General features: G+C 46.9%; 1 protein-coding gene across 1 annotated transcript in view; it reads right to left on the bottom strand.

The window, feature by feature from the left end:
* The window catches only part of LOC144680701 (pecanex-like protein 2), a 211,603-nt gene extending 208,318 nt beyond the window's left edge, over positions 1-3,285 (bottom strand). The window contains exon 1 of the mRNA XM_078541957.1: positions 3,040-3,285. Within this exon, the coding sequence (XP_078398083.1) occupies positions 3,040-3,192 (153 nt within the window). The 5' untranslated portion in view covers positions 3,193-3,285. The remainder of the gene's footprint in view (positions 1-3,039) is intronic.
* Between the last annotated feature and the right edge of the window lie 12,959 nt (positions 3,286-16,244).

Here is a 16,244-nt window from a genome sequence, read left to right as displayed (position 1 = left end):
GACCATCAGCATCAGGAAGACAAATGTTGCCACTCTGCCATTTATCAGCACTGACAATGTGACCCTGGAGATTGTTGATAGTTGCACACATCTAGGCTCTAGAATCACTAACAATCAGTCACTTAATGCTGAAATCAACACACGTATCATAAAAGCTGCAACTGTTATGTCCAAGCTGAGTGAAAGTGGAACAACTGCAACCTGACTGAGGACACCAATTGTGAGTCTACCAAGCCAGCATCCTCAGCGCACTCCTCTACAGTGGTGAGACCTGGACAACATATGCTAGGCAAGAGAAAAGGCTGAACAGATTCCACTTTCACTGTCTCAGACATATCTTTGGCATCTCTGGGCAAGAAAAGGTCACCAACTCAGATGTCCTAGGCCATGCTAATTCTATCAGCATACACTCATTGCTAAGTCAACGATGTTTGTGCTGGCTCGGCCACATTCATCTGGCAAATGATGGCTGTATACCAAAGACCTTCTGTACGGTGAACTGACCATTGGGTCACAAACTCCTGGGCATCCATTCCTCCACAACAAGAACACCTAAAAGTGAAATACAAAGATGACAGACATTGACAATGACAAGAGGGAGACAGTCGCTGATGGCCATGACCTCTAAAGCTGACTGTTTAGAAGGGCATCAGAAAGTGAGCAGAAATGATTTTTTTAAGCTGGCCAAGAGGAGGAGCCAGGGAAAACAGAATCGTCCAACTTCTCAGCTAGCTGCCGTCCCTTGCAGCAAATGCAACAGAGACTCCCACGCAAGTGTGGGACTCCTGAGCCATACCAGACTATGTTTAATAGAGTTCACCACCACGGTGCAAACCATTGTCTTACAAGACAGAAGGTTGCTATGGCATGTCTAGCTGTAGCATGACTTCTACCCCCTTGTATTCAACTCTATATATAAAGGCCAACTTTTTCACATATCAGTCACAAGCTCATTGAATAGCAGAACAGGCCCAAGGGACTGAACGGCCTACTGCCTGTATACCACCTTCCTCTCCCAACCTTCTCCAGCCACCCATCCCCTCTGTTCTAGCCCCACCTTGCACCCCACTTCCGCCTCTGGCCCCGCCCCGATACCTCATCGCCCAGCCTTGGCTCTTCACCTCAAGCCCCAGCACTCCCTCCATGGCCCTGCCCCTTTGCCACTAGCCATGCCCCCTCTCCCCTCTAGCTGTGCCCCTCCATTCAGGCCCTGCCCCCCCATGCCCCTCCACTCAGGTCCTGCCCCTCCACTCAGGCCCTGCACCCCACCCCCGTGCCATCCACTCAGGCGCTACACCCCCGTGCCGTCCACTCAGGCCCTGCACCCCCCCGTGCCTCCCCACACAGGTCCTGCCCCCACCCCTGTGCCACCCCCATGCACCCACAACTCAGGCCCTGTGCCCCCCCTGCACTCAGGCCCTGTCCCCCCCTCTCAGGCCATGCCCCCCCCACCTCAGGCCCCCACCACCGTGCCCCCCCCCCCAACTCAGGCCTTACACTCGCCTGTGCCACCCCCCCACCCCCACACCCCCACACTCAGGCCCTCCCCCGTAACCCACCGACTCAGGCCCTGCCCCCAAGCCCCCCAGCACCACTCCCCCGTGCACCCCCACTCAGGCCCTCCCCCGTCTGTGCCACACCCACTCGGGCCTCCCCCCCACCCCTGTGGCCCCCCCCCCACTCAGGCCCTGCCCCCCCACTGTTTCCCCCTCCACTCAGACCCTGCACCCCCACCCCCTCCACTCAGGTCCTGCCCCCCCCACAGTGCCCACCTCCACTCAGGTCCTGCACCCCCACCCCTGTGCCCTCCACTCAGGCCCCTCCCCTCCCTCCCTGGCCCCTCCCCTCCCACCCTGGCCCCTCCCCTCCTGGCCCCTCCACACCCACCCTGGCCCCTCCCCACCCACCCTGGCCCCTCCCCTCCCTCTCCGCCCCCTCCCCCCTTCCCCCCTCTCCTCCCCGCGCCCTTCCCCCTCCCATTCCCTCACGGCCCCCCCTCCCCTCCCCGCCCCCTTCTCCCTCCCCATTCCCCGCCCCCTCTTCCCTCCCCTCCGCGCCCCCCCCCCTTCCCCTGCCCCCCCCCACTCCTGGCCACCCCCTTCAGAGGGAAGGGAGAGGGAGGGAGGGGGGGAAGTGGGGGGGGCCAGGGAGGGAGGGAAGGCCGGGGAGGGGGGGGCGCGGGCAAGGAGGGGTGGGGGGGCGGGTGCCCCCCCTTTCCTCCCTGGCCCCCACTCCCCCCCCTGGCCTCCCCCTCCTCCCTCCCCCTTCCCACCCTCCTCCCTCTTCCCGCCCTCCCCTTCCTCTTCCCTCCCTCCCCTCCCCCCCCACTTCCTCTCCCGCCCCTCCCTCCCCTCCCTCCCCTCCCTCCCTCCCTCCCCTCCCCCCCCCTCTGGGCCCTCCCCTCCCCTCCCCTCCCCCCCCCTCCCCCCCCCCTCTGGGCCCTCCCTCCCCTCCCCTCCCTCCCCTCCCCCCCCCCTCTGGGCCCGCCCTCCCCTCCCCCTCCCTCCCCTCCCCCTCCCTCCCCTCCCCCCCCCTCCCTCCCCTCCCCCCCCCTCTGGGCCCGCCCTCCCCTCCCCTCCCTCTGGGCTGGGCCGGCCCTCCCCTCCCACCCCTCCCCTCCCCCCCTCTCCCCCACCCCTCCCCCCCTCTCCCCCACCCCTCCCCCCCTCTCTCCCCCACCCCTCCCCCCCCCTCTCCCCCACCCCTCCCCCCCCTCTCTCCCCCACCCCTCCCCCCCCTCTCTCCCCCACCCCTCTCCCCCCTCTCCCCCCCACCCCTCCCCCCCTCTCCCCCCCACCCCTCCCCCCCTCTCCCCCCCTCTCCCCCCCACCCCTCCCCCCTCTCCCCCCCACCCCTCCCCCCCTCACCCCTCCCCCCCTCACCCCTCCCCCCCTCTCCCCTCCCCCTCTCTCCCCTCCCCCTCTCTCCCCTCCCCCTCGGGCCCCTTCCCAGGCCCTGCCTCCCCTCAAGCCCTGCCCCCTCCCAACTCCAGCCCCGCCTTGCCCACCTCTAGCCCCCACCCCCTTCTCCGCTACTCACCAGGTGTAACACAAAGGGGGCTCCGAGCAGCGCTATCCACAGGTAAAGGTGGAAGGTGTTAGAGAAGCCGCTTTGCTGGGGCTCCAGGTAGCAGCCACCCGTCAGCGCCGCCCATACCCCCCGCCGGAGGAGGCTGACAAGCTGCCAGCCCATCCCGAATACACCCTCAGCCCCGGCCCAGTTGCGGGGTCCAGCCGTTCGACGCCATGTTGCTCACGAGCGGCTCGCGCTCTTCCTTCCCATCATCCTCTGGGCCGTAGCTGGGCGGGGTCATCCCGCAGCCGGGCTTCCCTCCAGGTCCGGGAGAGCGGCAAGCACCGGGGCTTCCCCCCCTCCAATTTGAGGGGAGCTGCATGTATCGGGGTTCCCCCTAAAGGAACACTGCGTTTTTCTCCCGGTGGGGGACAGCAGTTAACAGCTAGGTTCCCCCCAGGCTTCGGAGAACACTAGGCGGAGGTGATGATCAACCTGCAGTCGGTGTTCCCACCAGGCAGGTGAAAATAGCAAAATCACTGGTGTTTTATTTGCAGGCTGGGGAGGACAGTAAGTTTATCCCTGGCAGGTGACCGGAGCAAGTTCCAGGGTTCTTCCAAGTCAGGTTACAAATACAACAACTGAGGTTCCCCACAAGCTGGGGAGAACTGCAAGCACGAGGGTTCCTCCTCGCCTTGCAGCTGAGAATAACAGGCCGCCCCTCAATTTTGCACCTGGATTTTAAATGCTGTCTCTCAGCTTTTAGATTTTTCTGTCTGGTTTAATGTCACTACTGGGACGACTGAATCCGGTTTACATCACTACAACTGATCACAAAAATACCAGCCCTCGCAGTCACACCGTTCCCCTCCCATTCACTCACACACTCTTGAGTATGCATTCCAGGCTGTCACACCAGTGACTGAGTACCCGTCAAGACACCATCCAGGACAAAGCAGCCCGCTTGATTGGCAGCACATCCACAAATATTCACTCCCTCCACCAGCTATGCACAGTGGCAGCAGTGTGTACCATCTAAAGATGCACTGCAGGAACTCAGCAAGGCTCCTTAGACAGCACCTTCCAAACTCACAACCACTACCACCTAGAAGGTAAGGGCAGCAGACAGATGGGAACACCACCACCTGGAAGTTCCCCTCCAAGTCACTCACCATCCTGACTTGGAAATATATCGCCGCCGTTCCTTCCCTGTCGCTGGGTCAAAATCCTGGAATTCCCTTCCTAACAGCACTGTGGGTGTACCTACACCACATGGACTGCAGCAGTTCAAGAAGGCAGCTCATCACCACCTTCTCAAGGGCAGCTAAAGATGGGCAATAAATGCTGGTACAGCCAGCGAAGCCCACATCCTGTGAATGAATTTAAAAAGTACCACTTTGTCAGAGGCTCTAGCTTTTGGATGAAACATGAAATTGAGGCTCTGTTTTCTCCCTTCGCTGGACATAAAAACACCCATGGCACTATTGGAAGAAGAGCCCTCTCCCCATACACCTCCAAACTAAATGCACTGCCCCACTCTCTCCCCATAACCCTGGATCAATCCAATACTAATCCCACTGTGCTACTCCCCTCAGCACAGACCAGTACCAACCCTAAATTAATCCCATAGCCCTGTTCAGACACCATAGCCCTGTAACAATCCCGAACTAATGCCACTGTCACCATTCTCAGCCTACAACCCTGCATCAGTTCTCAACCTATCCAACTGCCCAATTTCTCCCCATTTATTAATCTAAAATTAATCTCACTGTTCCACTATTTCCCTATGGCACTGCATCAATCCCAAACTAATCCTACTGCGTCCCTGTAGCCTTGTATCAGTCAATTACCAGTCCCACTCCCCCACTCTCTTATTACTCTGTATCAATCTAAGACTGTTCCCATTGCCTCATTCTCACCTCACAGTCCTACCTTAATCCCAAACTCATCCGCTGCCCCACTCTTCCCATAATTTTATAGCTTCAATTATTGATCTACCTTCTTCCTTTAAAAATCAAACAATCCGTAGCTTGACTGCTCCTTGTGTAAAGCACTGCCTGCTACAACTTGGTGTTAATTCAGGGCCCAGGTTTTGTTAGCAGTCTGTGTTTAATTTGTAATGGTTACTCTGCTAATCTAACCTTGCGGCGTAGCAAGTGCATTGTGATAAACAAGGCACAATATTAACTTTAGACAAAATGGCTGGGAGGTTGTGGTATCACAGTGGCCCCATGAGAGGGCAGCAAGCTGCTATGTTAGAATGCGATATGTGTGCAGCAGGCAGGGGGAGGGTGTTAGATAGACTGGACAAGGTGTTAGATAGACTGGACAAGGTGTTAGTCGAGCAGCAAGGAATATTGATCTTTGTCTGATGTTTCTTAAGAAGAAAGCTCATGACACTAGGAAAGGAAAAACTAAGCATTGTTAAACAAAAAAACATCTTTTCCAGTCAAGCAGCTGTGAAGAAGGTGCAAATTGGAGATAGAAAGGTGCAGAAGGAACGGGGAGCAAAGACATGTCAGTGTTCCAGAGTATCTGGATTTTATTTGGCTTGTAAAATAAAATGTTTTCTGTGGGATGCTGTCAAATTTGTGACTCCTCCAGGGTGGCTGGTTAGGTGGACCTTGGATAAACAATTAATGGAACTCCTCATTCACCAGGCAGCGAAGTCCCCCATTCCCATTTGACTTTGATCTTTAATCATCAAACCCTATGGCTTCAACATTTCACCCTGTCCAGTGCCAGAGATGTCAATACAGATGATGTAAGAATGCCCTGAATTTCATCAGATTTTACCAGAGGTTCGGGGTGCCGCCTAGCCCCACTTTTCCCGCAATAAACATGGCTCCTGCCACATCTCCAGTGTTGGACAGTCCATAGAGACTCAGGCCTTTGATTTGCAACCTTTTGAAAATGGTGGTTGGGGGGTTTGGGGTGGGGGGTGGGGGTGCGGAGGTGGCAGCGATGTGTTAGGGTGTTTGAAAAGATAGTTCCGGGGTTCAGCACCCTCAACCATGCAAAAGACTATCTCACATACATCCTAAGGTGTCAGCTGTAGCCCAGTGGGTGCCACTTTTGTCTCTGAGTCAGAAGGTTGTGGGTTGAAGTCCCACACCACGGATGTGAGCACAAAAATCTAGACTGACACTCCCGAGCAGTACTAAGGCAGTGTTGCCCTGTGCTGTCTTTCAGAAGGGATGTTAAACCAAAGCTCCATCTTCCTCTCTAGTGGTCATGAAAGATCCCACAGCAGTATTTCAAAGAAAAATAAATACACATCCCGTAGAATATTTATCCTTTAACAAATATCACTAGAACAGATTATCTGGTCATCACTTTTCCATTTATGGGAGCTTGCTGTGCTCAAATTGATTGTGCCATTTCCTATATTACAATAGTGATTACACTTCAAAAGCACTTCATGGCCTGTAAACTGCTTTGAGACATCTTGAGGTTGTGAAAGGCACTGATATAAATGCAAGTCAGTGCAAAACTTGCCTTTTTCTGCTTTGTACCAATGCCACCTTGTTGATCATTCTCAATTTAAGTCGAAGCAGCTCTCAGAATGAACCCTGCTAATTCCACTCATTATCCAACCTGCTTTTATCAATGTTCAGTCTGGCTAGAGGATTGAACCTTTCTCTGTCCTGATTCCAGGGTTCTAAATAGTCTGCCCAAGAAAGGTAGCCCATAGTGTTAAATCCCTAAATCTGGATTCTCCTGCTAACTAAGTTTCAGTTGCTGCAACAGCCAATGTGGGACATGCAAAGTGCACAGGGTAAAAACTGAAACCTCAGCATCACCACACCACCACCACCACCACCACCCCCCCCCCCCCACCTCCCCACCCCTCCATATTGCAGAGTTTTGCCATGGGCGATGCATGCCTGGTTGCTCAGAAGCACCAGACATATATGTGAACATCACTCATAGGAAGCAACTAGGGTGGGCAGGATAGTGGATGTGCACATCCCACTGAGAAAAGCTGGTGTCTGTGTGCGCATGTGTGCACGTACATGATGCATGTGTTTGTCCATGTGTGTGTGCACATACATGTGATGTTCACCTATATGATCTATGTGTGTGTGTGTGTGTGTATATATGCTTGTGTCTGTGTGTACGCAAATATAATACATAGGCATGTGTATGCTGTCTGATGTTTAAAAAAATGACTTGAATAACACCTATTTTGTTTGTTGGTACCTGTATAACTTATTCTAAACCATATATTTGGTGCTGAGGAAGCATTATTCAGAATATGCAGTGTAACTAAGTTTAACTGGTTCATTTTTCCCACCAATAGTTGGTACTTTTAAGCTGCTACATTCCCTTGCTCATTTGCATCAACTTCTGGTCCACCATGCCTCCAATTTAAAATTCTCAGTGGTGTTCAAATTCCTCCATGAACTCACCCCTCCCCATCCCTATAACCCTTCCAGGCCTGCAACCCCTCCCCCTCTCCAAACTCTTGGTTCCTCTGACTAGCCTCTTGTGTGTCCCCCAACGGCCACCTTCACTCCATAGTCAGCCACCTGAGTCCAAACTCTCCAGAATTCCCTTCTGTCCCTCTACCATCCCACCACATCCCTCCCCAACCTTCTTTAAGATCCTCTCTAAAAACATTCATATAGTTACCAATATTGCTAAATAGCTTGGAAATAATTGCTAAATAGCTTAAATAAGAAGTTTTGAAATGGATGTTGAGAAGAACTCCAGATGTGTAAAGCAGGAAGTATTTGGTCTGACTAGGGTTTTGTGTTATGCGGATATAACTTTTTCAGGTTAATTATTGATGTATGTTGTTGCTGTAAAACAGAACGAGTCACTACATCACAGAATATTTGTGGCAGTTAATGAATCAAATTACTGCATTGCAGTCAGAGCAGGAATGATATGGAGGAAGAGGGTGGTTCGTGAAGGACTCAGAGGCACAGGAGGAGACGAGGTCAGCAGAACCAATCTCAGGGACTGAGAGCTAGAGGAGGAGGAGTCTGGGACACAGAAAGCAACATGAGGTGGAATTAAATATGCAAATTGAAGCATTCTTAAGGCCCCCTTTCCCAGTCAGTCTGTCAGTTCGTCTCTATTGTTTAGTCTGGCTCCAGGGTTTTGAAAACTGTCAATAAAAACTGGATTCCACATCAAAGAAAATCCAACGTGTGATATGCATGGAATTCTAATCTTGAAATCTGCTGTTTACTGCTGGTGGAGCACTCCCTTTTATTATTTTAGCAACAAGGATAGCATTAGGAAAGTCAGATGTTCTGTCTCGATCTTGTTCTGTACGCCCTATTAGGTAAAATATCTCAGGGTGCTATTTTGAGAAAGAGCAAAGGAGTTATCTCCAGTATCCTGGCCTGTCCAAATCACAAAAACATGATCAGATATCATAATCACATTCCTGCTTGCTGTGTCCAACTTTCCTACATTACAACAGTAACTAGACATCAAAAGTACTTAATTGGCTGTAAAGTGCTTTGAGATGTCCTGGGATCATGAAAGGCACTATATAAATGGAAGTCTCCTTGTCAACAGAGAAGTTTGGAAAGGGAAAAAAGATTGCAGGGTATTGGGAAAGAGCAGGGGCGAGCAGGATTAGTTGGATAAAGGCAACACAGACACAATGGGCTTCCTCCTGTTCTGCAGCATTCTATAAACAGTGAGTCTTTTCATATATTATTGTGAGACACTGGTGAGTGAGAGAGTGAACAAGATTTAGTGATAAGTCTGTGGGGTGATTGTTGCCAGTACCCACCCAGTTAGTAGACACCTGGCCAGTGGCTACTCAGACCCTATTTGCATGGGGGTGGGGGATTCCCAGCAGACTTCGAGTACACATTGGTTCTGTGCCCCATGCAATATCTGAAAAAACAGTCACTACATGTACCGACAAGTTGTTATTTAATCATAGAAAAATGTGCAAGAAGTTTTCTCTGCATAATTCTGCCCTTCCATCTGGGTGGTCATTCTACCACAGTCTGAGTGCTGGGAATTTTCAGATACTGTGGAGAAATTCCATCTGTGTACAAGAAATACTTACGAACATATTAAATTGATAGTCAGGAAAAGAGCACGTAATCCATCAAGCTTGCCTCATGTTGATGGTGGCTGGAGAATCATAACCAAATACTTCCCACAACCATCATCACCCCCAACCTCTACCCCATCTTTCCTGCTTCCCCTCTCCCCCCACACGTACAGCCATATAATCTCCTGGGAAAGGCTGAAAAAATCCAAGGCCATTAAGGGGGAAAGCCTCTGGGCAATTTCTCACTGGCACTTACAAACAATAGAAGCTATTCCAGGAGATCACATGGATGAAGTGTTTTCTATAAAGACATTAACTTCTATGTGCCACAGTCAAGATTTGGTCAGTAAGGAAAATGCTGGAAACTACAGTTAGGGACATGATGACCGAGCTCTTGGAAAATCAGAATTGGACAAAGTCAGTACAAAATTATGAAAGGAAAGTTATGTTTGTTACATCTATTAAGATTTTTTTTAAGGTTGTAACCAGCAGGTAGTTAAGGGGGATCTAGCAGATGTCACGTTTTTGGACCTTCAAAGAAAACATTTGATAAGTTGCCAGACAGGCGATTACAAATCAATTGTGACTCATTGGATTGGGGGTAATAGAGTAGCATGGATAGAGGACTGGTTAATGGAGAGAAAAAAAAGAGTAGGAATAAATATATTTTTTCTTTCATGGATGTGGGAGCATTGGCAAGGCCAGCATTTTGTTGCCCATTGATAAGGATCATTTTTAGGGTGACAGGCTGTAAAAAGTGAGGTATCACAAGAATTAGTCCTTGGCCTCAGCTATTTACAATCTATATTAATGACTTAGGTGAGGAGATTGAGCGTAATTTATCCAAATGTTCTTAGAATTCTAAATTAATTTGGAAAGTAAGCTTTGAGAAGGATGTAAAGAGGCTGCAAAGGAATATAAACAGATTAAGCGAGTGTGCAAAAATATGGCAGCTGGAATATAATGTGGGGAAGTGTGAAGTTATTCAAAATAGAAAAACAGAATATTTTCTAAACAGTGAGAGACTGAGAAATGTTGGTATTCAGAAGGACCTGGGTTGTCCTTGTACAGGAATAACAAAGTTGACATTCAGGTACAGCAAGCAACTAAAGAAGCAAATTGTATGTTAGCCTTTATTATGAAAGGATTAGCATATACGGGTAAAGAATTCTTACTACAATTATATAGAGCTTTGGTTAAACCAGATCTGGAGTACTGTGTACAGTTGTGTCTCTCCTTATCCAAGGAAGGATATACTTGCCTTCTGGGAGTGCAATGAAGGCTCACTGGACTCTTTCCTGGAAAGGAGGTATTGTCCTCTGGGGAGAAATTGAGTAGACTAGGCTTAAATTCTCTGCAGTTTAGAAGATTGAGAAGTCACCTAATTGAAACACATAAAATTCTTAAGGGGCTTCACAGAGTGGATGTTGGGAGCCTTTTTCCCTGGATGGCAAACCTAGAACTCGGGAATCACAGGGCAGAATTTTACACCCCCACTGCAGCAAGGTGGGGGGCAGGGCCGTAAAACACGGCGAGCCGTTCAGAAGTCCATTGACTTCAGCTGGACCATAAAATTCCACTCACAGCCTCGGCATCAGTAGTCAGTCATATAGGGCTGAGTTGAGAAATTTCTTCACTCAAAGTGGGGTGAATCTTTGGAATTCTAGGTACTCCACAGAGCTGTGGATGCTCACTCATTGAGTATATTCAAAACAGAAATCAATAGATTTTGGGGTAATAAGGGAAGGGAAACAGTGATATTGTGGGAAGGTGGAGTTGAGGTAGATCAGCCTTGATCTTATTGAATGACAGAGTAGGTGCAAAGGGCAAAATAGTCTACTCCCTATTTCCTATGTTCTTACGTCCAGTTCCCCCTCAAAAGGGTACAAAGTCAGCAGCGACCACACCAGCCAGCAACATATTCCAGAGGCCTCACTACCCTCAGGGAAAAGAAGAACCACCCAATATCCAGTCTATTTCTATTTTTACTTAGTTTGAAGTTGTGTCCTCTAGCCCTCCCCAAGTTGTTAAACTGGAATAATCTATCAATAATGAGGTTATCACACCCTTTAAGTGCTTTATATACTTCTGTGAGGTCATTTCTAAGATACTGTGTTCTAGTAAATGGACCAATGTTCTCAAGCCTATCTGAGCAGCTGAAGTTCTTTGAGCTGGGATTCATTCTTGCAGCTCTCCTCTGGACCTTTTTCTCAGGTCATGAAGTCACCCTCTATGTGGATCATTGGGAGTTGCTGTTTCCGCTTGATGCTCACAAAACTACAGTAAACAAAATGGACTGACAAATCAGGCTTAGAATCATACAGAAACTAAATAGTAGTGGCGAGAGATCAAATGTGGGAAGATGTAATAAATTGAAGAGAGAAGACAAGGCGAGAGCAAGGTAGCGATAAGAGAAATGATAATCAGAGCATGGCAGGAAGGAACAGAGCTAGTATGCAGGTACAGCAAGTAATTAGAAAAGCAAATGTTATCATTTATTGCAAGGAGAATTGAATAAATAAGTGGGGAGGTTATGCTTCTGTTGTACAGGGCACTAGTGAGACCGCATTTGGAGTACTGTGTACAGTATTAGTCACCTTATTTAAGGAAGGATGTAAATGCATTGGAAGCAGTTCAGAGAAGGTTTACCAGACCAATACCTGGAATGGGTGGGTTGTCTTATGAGGAAAGGTTGGACAGACTAGGCTTGTATCCGCTGGAGTTTAGAAGAGTAAGAGGCGACGTGATTGAGACATATAAAATCCTGAGGGGTCTTGGCAAGGTGGATGTGGAGAGGATGTTTCTTCTTGTGGAAGAATCTAGAACTAGGGGTCACTGTTTAAAAATAAGGGGTCGCCCATTTAAAACGGAGAAGCAGTGAAATTGTTTCACTGAGAGGGTCGTGAGTCTTTGGAACTCTCTTCCTGAAAAGGTGGTGGAAGCAGAGTCTTTGAATATTTTTAAGGCAGAGGTGGATAGATTCTTGGTAAGGGGCTGATAGGTTGTCAAGGGTTGGTGGGATGCAGATTTCAGATTACTGTCAGATCAGCCATGACCTTATTAAATGGTAGAGCAGACTCGAGGGGCTGAATGGCCTACGCCTGCTCCTTGTTTGTATGTTCATACAAACTTAAGAGTGAGTCAGCAGACAAGGCTAGAGGCTGCAGAAATAGTAAAAGATAGAACTAAAGGCTCTGCATCTAATGCAGGTAGCATTCATAACGAAACAGATGAATTGTAAGTTCAAATAGAAATAAATATGTATAATCTGATAGCCATTACAGAGACGTGGCAAGATAGCAATGGCTGGGGTCTGAATATTCAAGGGTACATGACATTTCAGAAGGACACGAGATAGGAAAGGGTGGAGAGGTAGCTCTGTTAATTAAAGATGACATTAGTTCAGTAAAGAGGAATGACCTTAGTTCTAAAGATCAAAATGTAGAATCCATTTGGATAGAGAAAGGAAATAGTAAAAGTAAGAAGTCACTTGTGGGAGTAGTTTATAGGCCCCCTGACAGTAACCACATTGTGGGATGGGGTATAAAGGAAGAAATAATGGGGGCTTGTGACAAAGGTATGGCAATAATCAAGGGTGATTTTAATCTGCATATAGATTGGATGAATCAGATTGGCAAAGGTAGCCCGGAAGAAGAGCTCATAGTGTGTTTTCGGGACAGTTTCTTAGAGCAGTACGTTCTACAGCCAACCAGATCTTGTAATGTGCAATGAGACAGGGTAATTAATGACCTCATAGTAAATGCACCTCTAGGTAGCAGTAATCATAACATGATTGAATTTCACATTCAGTTTGAGGGAGAGAAGAGTGGATCTAAGAGTAGTGTTTTAAATTTAAATAAGGGCAATTATGAGGGGATGAAGACAGAGCTGGCTGAAGTGAACTGGGAAATTAGATTAAGGAATAGGTCAATAGAGATGCAGTGGCAGACATTTAACGAGATATTTCATAACACTCAGCAAAGATACATTCCAGTAGAAAGAAAGATTCTAGGGGAAGGATGTATTGCCCATGGCTAACTAAGGAAGTTAAAGATAGTATCAAATTGAAAGAAAAAGCACACAATTCCGCAAAGATTAGTGGCAGGTCAGAAGATTGGACAGAATATAAAAAAGCAAAGAATGACTAAAATAATAATGAGGAGGGAGAAATTAGAGTACGAGAGAAAGCTAGCAAGAAATATAAAAACAGATAGTAAGTTTCGACATATATTTAGAAAGGAAAAGAGTAAGTAAAGTGAGCATTGGTCCTCTAGAGTGAGTCAGGGGAATTAATAATGGAAAATAAGGAAATGGTGGATGAATTGAACAGATATTTTGCACCTGTCTTCACTGCAAAGGATACAAATAACATCCCAGAGATAATTGTAAAATGAGGTGAAAGGGAGGGAGGAACTTAAAATAATTACAATCAACAGGGAAAGGGTAGTGAGAAAATTAATAGAACTAAAAGCTAAGAAGCCCCCAGTTCCTGATGGACTTCATCCTAGAATCTTAAAAGAAGTGGCTGCTGAGATAGTAGATGCTTTGGTTTTGATTTTCCAAACTTTCTTAGATTCTGGAAAGGTCCCACCAGATTGGAAAGTAGGGAATATAACTCTTCTGTTCAAGAAAGGCGGGAGACAGAATGCAGGGAACTGCAGGCCAGTTAACATAACATCTATCATATGGAAAATGCTGCAATCTATTATTAACGAGGTTATAGCAGGGCATTTGGAAAACCCTAATGCAATTAGGCAGAGTCAACATGATTTTGTGAAAAGGAAATAGTATTTGACTAATTTATTAGAGTTGTTTGGGAAAGTAACAGGCTACGTGGATAAAGGGGAACCTGTAGACATGGTGTACTTAGATTTCCAGAGGGCATTTGACAAGGTGCCACATTATAGGTTACTACACAAAATAAGAGCTCATGGTGTAAGGGGTAACATATTAGTATGAATAGAGGATTGGTTAGCTAACAGGAAACGGACAGTAGGCATAAATTTTCAGGTTGACAAGATGTAATGAATGGAATGCCACAGGGACTAGTGTTGGGCCTTCAACTATTTACAATCTATATCCATGACTTTAATGAAGGGACCAAATGTATAATTGCTAAATTTTCTGATGACACAAGATAGGTAGGAGAGTAAGTCGTGAAGAGGACATAAGGAGTCTGCAAAGGGATATGGGTAGGTTAAATGAGTGGGAAACAAATTGGCAGATGGAGTATAATGTGGGAAAATGTGAACTTGTCTGCTTTGGCAGGAAGAATAGAAAAGCAGCATATTATCTAAATGGAGAGAGATTGCAGAACTCTGCGATACAAAGGCATCTGGGTGTCTTGGTACATGAATCACAAAAAGTTAGTATGCAGGTACAGCAAGTAATTAGGAAGGCAAATGGAATGTTGGCATGTATTGCAAGGGGAATGGGAAGTTTTTCTACAATTGTACAGGGCATTGGTGAGACCACATCTGGAGTACTGTGTATAATTTTGGTCGTCTTACTTAAGAAAGGATAAAATTGCATTAGCAGTTCAGAGAAGGTTCATTCAATGGGTTCCTGGGATGAGGAGGTTATCTTATGAGGAAAGGTTGGACCTGGATCCATTGGAGTTTAGAAGAATGAGGTGATCCTAATGAATCACCTAAGATCCTGAGGAGACTTGACAGAGTGGATGCAAGGAGGATGTTTCTCCTTGTGGGAGAAACCAGAACTAGGGGATACAGTTTAAAAATAAGGGGTCTCCCTTTAAAGAGGAGATGACAAGAATTATTTTCTCTGAGTCGTGAATCTGTGGAACTCTCTTCCCCAGAGAGTGTAGAGGCAGGGTCATTGAATATTTTTTTTAAGGCAGAGGTAGATAGATTCTTGACTAACAAAGAAGTCAAAGGGTATCGAAGGTAGGCAGGAAAGTGGTGTTGAGGCCACAATCAGATCAGCCATGATCTTATTGAATGACAGAGCAGGGTCAAGGGTCCAAATGGCCTACTCCTACTCCTAATTTGTATGTTCATAGAACAAAAGGAGGCCATTCAGCTGATTGTGTCTGTGCTAAGTCTTTGAAAGTTATTCAATTAGTCCGGCTCCTTTGCTTTTTTCGCATAGCCCTACAAATTTTTCTCCTTCAAGTATTTATCCAGTTCCGTTTTAAAAGTTACTATTGAAGCTGCTATTGCTAGTGAAAGAAACACTATAAATCTGCAAAGATTAGTGGTAGGTCAGAAGATTGGTCACATTTTAAGAACCAGCAAAGAATGACTAAAAAAAAAGAATAAAAATGGAGAAAGAAGTGTATGAGAAAGCTAGCTAGAAACATAAAAGTAGATAGTAAGAATTTCTACAAATATTTAAAGAGGAAAAGAGTAACCAAAGCAAGTGTTGGTCCTCTGCAGAGTGGGCTTGGGGAATTGATAATGGATAACAAGGAAATGGCAGAGGTGTTGAACAGGTATTTTGTGTCTGGCTTCAATGTGTAAGATTTAGAAAACTTCCCGAAGGTACTTGAAAATCGAGAGGTGAATGGGAGTGAACAATCATCACTGGGGTAAAAGGGTTAATTAATAATCTTGTTGTAAAAGAACCTTTAAAGATGAGTGACCACAATATGATAGAATTTTACTTTATGTTTGAAAGTGAGGTAGTTCACATTGAAGCAAGGTTGAAGTAAAGGTTAAATAAAGGAAATTATGAAGGCATGAAGAACAAATTGGCTGAGGTGGATTGGAAAAATACATTAAAAGGTATGACTATACAGAGGCAATGGATAGTCTTCAAAGAACCATTACATAGCTTACAGCACCTATACATTCCTTCAAGGTACAAAATCCCAAAAAGTCAGTCAACCATGGCTGACAAAGGAAGTCAAGGATTGTAAAGATTAAAAGAAAAGGCTTATAAAGTTGCCAGAAGGATGAGTAAACCTGAGGATTGGGAGGTTTTTTAGAATACAGCAAAGGAAGACCAAAAAACTGGTAAATAAAGAGAGAATAGAATGTGAATGCAATCTAGCAAAAAACATAAAAACAGACTGTAAAAGCTTCTATAGGTAGGTAAAAAGGAAGTGTTTGGCTAAGACAAATGTGGGTCCGTTACAGGCAGAGTCAGGAGAATTCATAATGGGAAATAGAGAAATGGCAGAGAAGTTAAATGATTATTTTGTGTCTGTTTTCACTGAGGAAGATACAGGTATTCTCCCAGA

This window comes from Cetorhinus maximus, chromosome 5, assembly GCF_964194155.1.
Source record: "Cetorhinus maximus chromosome 5, sCetMax3.hap1.1, whole genome shotgun sequence".
Taxonomy (NCBI): Eukaryota; Metazoa; Chordata; class Chondrichthyes; order Lamniformes; family Cetorhinidae; genus Cetorhinus; species Cetorhinus maximus.
This window is presented reverse-complemented; position numbering and strand designations above follow the sequence as displayed.